Source organism: Durio zibethinus, chromosome 18, assembly GCF_047325235.1.
Source record: "Durio zibethinus cultivar Kanyao isolate XHJ-2024 chromosome 18, ASM4732523v1, whole genome shotgun sequence".
Taxonomy (NCBI): Eukaryota; Viridiplantae; Streptophyta; class Magnoliopsida; order Malvales; family Malvaceae; genus Durio; species Durio zibethinus.
In genome coordinates, this window is record NC_143179.1 from 9,728,503 (window position 1) to 9,736,770 (window position 8,268).

The 8,268-nt window shown below is 36.6% G+C and overlaps 1 protein-coding gene and 1 pseudogene across 2 annotated transcripts; one reads left to right on the top strand and one right to left on the bottom strand.

Annotated features, from left to right (window-relative positions):
• Nucleotides 1-790: 790 nt before the first annotated feature.
• On the top strand, nucleotides 791-3,145 carry LOC111300448 (uncharacterized). The gene is made up of 2 exons (XM_022896078.2): nucleotides 791-2,104; nucleotides 2,491-3,145. The coding sequence occupies exon 1, from the start codon at nucleotides 859-861 to the stop codon at nucleotides 2,053-2,055; it is 1,197 nt and encodes a 398-aa protein (XP_022751813.1). The 5' UTR covers nucleotides 791-858; the 3' UTR covers nucleotides 2,056-2,104; nucleotides 2,491-3,145.
• A 3,709-nt stretch (nucleotides 3,146-6,854) lies between these two features.
• On the bottom strand, nucleotides 6,855-7,916 carry LOC111300449 (zinc finger protein 3 pseudogene; annotated as a pseudogene). The gene has a single exon (XR_016329508.1). The product of XR_016329508.1 is annotated as a zinc finger protein 3 pseudogene (transcript).
• Between the last annotated feature and the right edge of the window lie 352 nt (nucleotides 7,917-8,268).

Below are 8,268 nucleotides of genomic sequence, written 5' to 3' on the forward strand. Positions count from 1 at the left end.
AACTGAGGAGACAATGCCAGCTTGGTTGGGCAGTTCTGTCGTCAAGGCTGGAAATAGACAAATATGATTAACTGCTGGGACATGGCTGCTTTGCGGATCATGATTTCTAATCCTCAAACTTTAATGACCCTACTTTACTTATCAGATGCTGTATAAAAAGAAAACAATTAGATGGTTTTCTGTCAATCTCCCTTGAATGCGAGACCAGTCAGATTCAATCTATCACCGTCTTAGCAGCAAGTAATTAAATCAAACAGTTAGGGATGTTTGTTTAAAGTCATTTTGGTTCCTATTTCCAGCATCATACTTCGTTAACAACACATGTTATGTTCCAAAGTGGAAGAGTATTGGACCTTATTTAGCTAATTTTTCTCTCGTCTCAACCCTTTCATTAATGCTGCCTGCTCTCCGTCTCTTTCAAAGTGTTTCTTTTTTTTTTTTCCTGTAATTTTGGATCATTTGGCAAAATCTTTCAAGATCCATCCAAACCAGAAAATTATTCTCCCCCATAAAAACTTGTCATTAAATTTCTTGTATTCAGCGAAAAAAAAAAAAAGTAAAAAGGATTAAGAAATTCGGTGCATTTGAAATTGCATGTCCACTAATTTGGCTCCACGCAGCATCCATTTCCATCCATAGCATAAGAAAAACAATTACAAAAGTAATAGACATGATCTATATTAACATGTTTAATTACTAGCTATGAACAGGACAAAACTTGGATGGGAAAAAAAATGATCAGTAATAAGGAATCGAACAATTCAAATTGATTAAGAAGAGAAAGTCTCCCTCTTTGCCTAAAGTCTTCAACTCCTTTAAAACCCCCATCTTCTTGAACCTCCCCCTCCTTCCTTTCTCATGATTTATAGCCCCCAAAACCCTTCAAGGCTGAAACCTCATAACCATTCTCAAACCCAACAAATAATGTCCCTCCAACGCCACCATCACTCTTCCTCCTTCCCTTCTTGCTTCCGCCCCTCCGGTACCAGTGAAAACAACCATGTACCGCCGCCGCAAACCTCAGGTAAAACCAACCTTGCTACAAGTCTCTACCACACAAATCTAGGCCTTTTCTCACTCACCTGGTCCCATAGCTTCCTTGGTCACTCTCTCCACCTCCACCTCCACCCTTCCTCTGATTGCTCTCCCTCTTCTCCTCTATCTCTCTCTTCCTCCCTTTCCTTCTCCACCCTCAATTTTCATCTCCGTATCAAACCTTTTATTTTTTGGAAGAAACGTGGATATAAAAAGCTCAGCAGCGCCAAGGTCCCTACTGTCCAAGTCTTCTGGGACCTTTCCAGCGCCAAGTTTGGATCTGGGCCTGAACCCGACTCCGGATTCTATATTGCTGTTGTGGTTGATGGTGAAATGACGCTTCTTGTTGGTGATTCTACCAAAGAAGCTTATGTCAGAACTAGAGCTAAAAAGCCTGAGAGAAGTCAAGCTCTTGTTTTGAGAAGAGAAAACGTATTTGGGAACAGAGTTTACAACACAAAAGCCAGATTTGGAGGCAAAAGCAGGGAAATTTCCATTGATTGTAGGGTAAACGAGGACGCAAAGCTGTGTTTTAGCGTTGATAACGAAAAGGTATTGCAAATAAAGCGACTTAAATGGAAATTTAGAGGCAATGAGAGGATTGAAGTAGATGGGGTCTCAATACAAGTCTCATGGGACGTGTATAACTGGTTGTTTGATCAGGATTTGAACAATGGACATGCAGTTTTCATGTTCAAGTTTGAGAATGAAGGCTCTGAAATTCTTGAAGAAGATCACCAGCAGGACGGGGCTGAAGAAGTAGTGGATCCTTTCAACGAGAAGAACGGGATCGTCTTGTGGCAGCAACCTTTATTTAGTTTCGGCATGAATGGAATAGAGTGGAAAAAGATGAGGAAAAGGTTGCTGAGGACCGCTAGAAGCTCATCCTCTTCTTCAATTTCGATGTCTTCAGCTTCCTCAGGAGGCAGCTCTTCCGTAACGGAGTGGGCAAGCGTGGAAGAGAGTGAGTTAAGTGCTCGCTCCGGCTTCTTTTTGCTTGTCCATGCCTGGAAAAAGTGAAGATTTTTCCTTGTCATGGTGCTCTCCTACAATCCTCTAATCATTTCTGGTAATGTCGCTATTCTATTTCTCACTAACCTATTTGTTCTTGAACATTATTACAATAAGAAAGTTACATTAGGAGAAAGAAATTCGAGAGAGAGATAGATGTATACATAATTAGATCTAACCATTTCTAATTTATCTGGAAATCATTGTAATTGTTTCTTTGTAACTTTGTAGTGGTATATTTGATAGTCCTGTTCGAGCCCTTGGTTGTAAACTTGTAAATTGTAATAAAAGATGCCATACAGATTTAATGAGCAGAAGTATTTGTTCCTTAATTTTGCTTTTCTTGTGCATCATTTTGTTCCTAATTGCTGTATGCCTTGTTCTGCTTTTCCACTCATTTTACTTCTATGCCTGGCCTTAGCTGTTTGATTTTGATTGGAACAGTATCTGTAATGGGAAATTTACAAGTTTCCAGCATAGGACAAGATGCATGTGCGGGTGGGTCTCGTTTGTTTGTGGTGAGCTTTGGATCCTATCACCAGCCAAGCAACCGTCAACAGGGTTGACCCTGTCCTGGATCTCCGAAACAGAAAGTTACTTCGTCGGTCGGTTACCTTATATTTTAAGATTATTCAGGAACATAGCAATGTCGTACTTGATCAAGATACGGCACCGAAGGTGGTGAGGACTGGCTAAACTGTGTCAGGGTTGACTGTATGCCACATGACTGTTCTGCCTTTGTTTGTGGAAACCCAATCAATCTCGTGGATTTCTACCCACAGAGTTCTCACCTTAGAAAAAGGATTCTTTTTCTTTTGATTGAAGTATAAATTACTCTGGTCTTTGTTAAAGGAGATGACACTGTACAAATTTCTTGGTCGGGACTCGGAATTAGGCATAAGTTCATCTCCAAAATTTTGGTTTGAAGGAAAAGCCTATCTTGACTTTGGTTGGATAGTAGCACATATGCAAATATAATATGAGAATCTAATACCCCAAAGTTTTTTCTTTAAAGAAAGAGATGCCAACTGTAAAGTATTATATAAATAATTATAGGGAACATCCTAATATTTTAGTAATAAATATAGCCTTTTTGTTATTTTCTTCTAAGGTTTTGTTTCACTTGCCAACTGTTGGAACATTAGCAATAACATGGTGGTTCAAATTCCCAACTCAACCCTAATTTATACCGATTTATCCCGTTAATAAGGAGTTGAATCATTTTCTTTGTCTGTATATGAACAATGTGGATATCATTTGAAAATGACCCGCTTTAGATAGAATTGAAACCTCATGACGACGGTATTGATTACTACGAAAATATTCGCAGAAACATGGCCTTTCTACATTGGATCTGCTTTAGCCCTAAAATCAGTGGGCCGATCTTCACTTGATTGAAGAAGCCTTTTTTCTAACCAACGCCGACGAGAAAACCTGTTTCCATGGAGTAAACCACTCCAACTTGTTTTACCCAATGTTGACAAAGCACCTTCCTCGAATTCATGATAATAAAAGCGACCAAGGTCACCGCCACACCAACTAGTACAAGGCAGGGCCATCTAATCATTCAAAATGAACGTTAGCCGAGTGCTGTTTCATGGGTCCGATTCTTTACACAAATACTTCGCCCTATTACCTAACATCTGACAGTTTTAACCGAACACGGTTTTTACATTTACTTTTAGAATCATTTGGCAAGTGGAGAGCAAAAGTGTGAAAAATAGAACTCTTTCCATTCCACTGGAAAAAATATAACCGCTGCCAAATTCCCAAGCAGCTGTTTCCACACCCATCCAAAAAGATCAGCTGAACCACATGGGCAGGAGAAAGGATTTGCATTTGTTAACCTCATCTATTGTTGACTTCCAAAATTTAAAACCTTTAACTGTACCACAGTCCAACTAACTTAAAGCTTCAAGCTTAAACTTGAGATTGAAGAAGTATGAATCAAAGATGATGATGATGATGATGATGGAAGACATCGCCTTTGTCTACTACTCATTGCAGTGCCTGGAGGACAAGATGCCAATGAAGGATTAGAAGAAGATACCAACCTACTTGAATGGCTTCTCAACTTCGTCCTCTTCTATAGCCTTCCGAAACTTTCCTTCTGATCTAACTTGGCCAACCTCGTCTCATTCAACCCTGCTGGGAGAACACAGTAGTAAAAGAAACCTATCCATTCATCACAAGCAACATCATCATCTGTTTTAGGCAGAAAGCCTAGAAAATCACCTAGAACTAAAGCAGACTATCAAAAAATCATTTTTTTAATGCTGTACTACTAAACTTCAATATATAAATAAAAAAAAATAAAAAAAAATATATATATATATATTTGTACCATCTTCTCAAGAACCAATCAGATCATCTCTGAATTAAAATTTAAAAGGAAACAAATAATGACAAAGGAGGCAGTTGATTTCTTACCCATCCTAGCAAGACGATTAACCCAGCGTGGAGTTGGCTTCCCTGCCGACTGGATAGTGGATACGCACATCATTGCAAAAATGGTTGCAGTTCTTGGTGATGAGATGGTATGTGTTTTCGGAGTACTCTAGCAAGGAAATTAATAATAGATTTTATAATTTGGATTAGCTAAAAATTCAAGGAAATTAACACATGGGTCCCCTTAGTTTCCAATAATTATTCCAAGTGCCATTCCTTCTACTTTTATTTTGGTTTTCTGTTTGAGTTGGGCATGATTTAATCCTTAAATTATTTATTTTTTATAATTTGATATTTATTAAAAATTTATTATTAGATATTCAAATTTTATTTCTGTCAAGCATTTTGTCTCACACATTAATTTTGCTAAACTTAAATTAATGTGGCAAAAAAAAACAAAAAAGCTAATCATATTGGCTACTATTGGCTTTCTTGGGAAGTTTTTGCAGCAATTACCAACTTACTGCATTATATTGAACCTCTTCTGCTATATATGTTGCACGAAGTGACTGGATTTCATTTTCACTTGTTTCTAGGGCATAATAAATCCGCAATTCTGAAGGGTTCCTGCATGATTTGTGGAGCGTGTATCTTGGCAATTTTATCCGCTTACCTTTTGCTTTTGAAGCAAGTTTGAGCTAGAGCTTTTGAACTACAGAGCAAGAATAATAAGCTATTCAATAGTTAAGGTTATATTGTATTCTACACTGTTCTTGCATTTAAAGGTTTTCGTATCACTGATAAGTGAGATGTATGCAGATGAGTCGAGTCTGGCAGTCAAATTACACAGGTTTTTTTACTGTTATTAATGAACCAAACAGGATAAGCTGGGAAGTAATTTCAATTTCATATGCTTTTGGGAAAGATTGATTAATAATAGCATTGTGGTATATTTCTTGTGCACTTATGCTTCATTTCTACCATGGGGATGAATTATGTTCTGTAGGTAACAAACTTGCAAAATTTGTTCATGAATTACGATGGAATTGTGCAGCTGATGATGAATTGGCTCATGACATGGTTTTGATTTGGCTTTAGTTGATGAATTTCATTTCTTTTTGAAGTAATGCAGCTTCTTTCATATCGGCTTTTATAATGTTAATATTATACTTCTATACGTACTGCCAATGAATTGATGATCTGCACCCTAAAATCAAGCAATGGCTTAAGGCATTAGACATTGGGGGGGGATTTATTTCAGTTATTCCATGGCTGCCATAATCTTGGTCTTTTCCACTCACCATTTTGGGGATGGCAAAGATAAACAAACATATCATATAGGAAAAATATTGAAGTGATGTCGTCCCGAAAGGGTTTTCTTTTTGTTTTCTGTTCAGAAATTGGAGAGATGTTGTCCAGAAGGGGTTCTTAACATTGAAGCAAAAATTCATCGTCTCAACTTAGAAAAGATGTATGTTGGGGTCCCTGTTAAAGAAAATAAGGGGAAAAAGGTTCTTTATTTCATAACAAAGAGTTGCATGTTCTACGATGGTCCAATAATTTCTTTGCCCATAACTGTTAATTGTCTCCTTATCTGGATTTAAGCCCATTTTCCACAATGCTGGTCCCCAGTCGTGACCAACACCAACAACGATCATTTGTTCAAGTTGAAATTTTAAAACTTCAACCCAATACTAACTTTAAAAAAAAAAAACTTCCGCCCAATACAAGTCTAAATTTCTAATCCAGGGCCTGGTCCCAGAGATTAAATGTCGCTGTATAATTAAAACTGAGCCGTCAGGATAGCTTGCTTCGACCAAGAAAGTAAACGTGGATAAATGAAAAACCAAATTATCAATATATATATATATATATAAATATATATATATATATATATATCATCTGCATAGATGATTCCAGCTACGAAGCTAGATTGATTAATGGCTTTTATTATCATAAAACCAAATCTTTCTTAGATTGTGGGATCAGTCAGTGAAAGTCACTCAGTTCACACTCCTTCACAAATGACAAAATCATACCCGCTGTCGCTAAAAAAAATGAAAAAAATCAATCAGAAGATCTAAATTTGCAATTGGGCCACCAATAATTGAGTTCTAATACTCCAGAAAAATATATGGCTGAAATCATATATATCTTCTCGTGAAAAAAATGATATCTTCTAAATTCAATGTAATTTTTGCAAGATTTCATGTTATAGTATTTATTTATTATAAAATATGGGAATCCACCGAAACTTAATTTAGTAAATTCTGGTAAATTTCTGTCAATTTGAAACCGGTTTGCGACTTAAAACATTTGTTGATTGAGTGGAAAATCCTGGATCCAAGTACTTGCGAAGCAGCTTGAACAAAAAAGAGTATTGGAGAAACGGATTAACAGATCCAAGTAAAAAAAAAACAATGAAGAAACAAACTCCAAAACTTCTCTATGATCAAAATATACATGACAATTGCTTCCAAAGAAATTAAGAGTAAACAAAATCTTAATCAGAAAATATATATGTTCTTAAAAATATAATACTCAATTAGAGCTTGAGGGATAGGTCAACCTTATGTATATCTTCCTGCTTAGTCTTCAGACCACCACCATCAGACCACCAACAATTACCAATCACCTCATCAGCTGGAGAACCCATCATCGTCCTCGTCATGTTGAACCTACCGATACTTGCTCGGGAGGTTGGTCCTGTTGCAATTGCATGGGAATTCTCCATTGATAACTTCCCTATTGCCGGTTGTTGGTCAATAGGAGGCCTAGACCAACTATGGTGTCCATACACATTTCCAAACCCAGTTGATGAAGAAATAAGAGAAGGTTTATGGATCATCGAATGCACCTGGATTCCCAGAGATCTATTATATGCACCGTGTATTGGAAGAGAAGCCAAGCTAGAATAATGGTTGTGATGAAAATAGGGGTGCCCAAAAGCTGTGGCTGAGGCTGCTATATGAGCTCCCATCCTTTGTCCTCTTTTTGCTAGAGTCCTTTCTCGCTTGTGGGCATTTTGGTGTCCCCCAAGGGCTTGTGAACTGTAGAATTTTCTTTGGCAATAGTTGCATGAGAAAACCCGTTGCTCACCATCTGTAGGTTGGGGAGTTTCTGGTGCGGTACAATCAGATGAACCTGCTGAGTTCAAGGAATCAATAAGATTGAGTTCTTGTTTAAACCCAAGATCATCACAATCACTTGTAGTTAGCTTTAGTTCTAGTTGAAGACTGGGTTTTGCCTCCTGTTCTCGATCTTTGAGTGCTTCATCTGAACCTAGAGCGCCCTTTGGTGTAGAAACGATGCATGAGGTACTCTCAGAGGGACTAGTTTCCTTTCTCAGAGACTCCATGAGAAAGATGGATTTTTCTCTAGTCTCACATACACTCACCTTTTTTGGTAGACGATGAAAACTTTTTGTTGATAGCATAAAAGAATAAAATCCTTTTTGTTGAAGGGAACCAAATGCTTTTGTGTGCTATATTATTCTATTTATGAAAAATTATGAATTATAAATTTATTAGTTAATGTGTTATGTAAAAGATTATTTGTTTATCATTTGTTATTATTTGAAATTTTTTATAAATATTATATTAAATTTTAAATTTATAATTAATGTATTATATTAAAATTTTTTAAAATTTATAAATTATATTAAATATTTTATTATAATTTAAAAATAATTTGTAACAGTAACATTAAGAGTATGTCGGCTTAATGCACTATATACCTTACAGTATTTTCTTTTATTTAAAAAAGATTGGTAGGTTTCTTTGTCACTCGCTAGCTTTAATTGGAATTTTGGAACTCCACCATGTACTTGTTTCT

Coding starts and splice junctions, on each gene's coding strand:
- LOC111300448 (XM_022896078.2), top strand. CDS start 859: ATGATTTATAGCCCCCAAAACCCTTCAAGGCTGAAACCTCATAACCAT.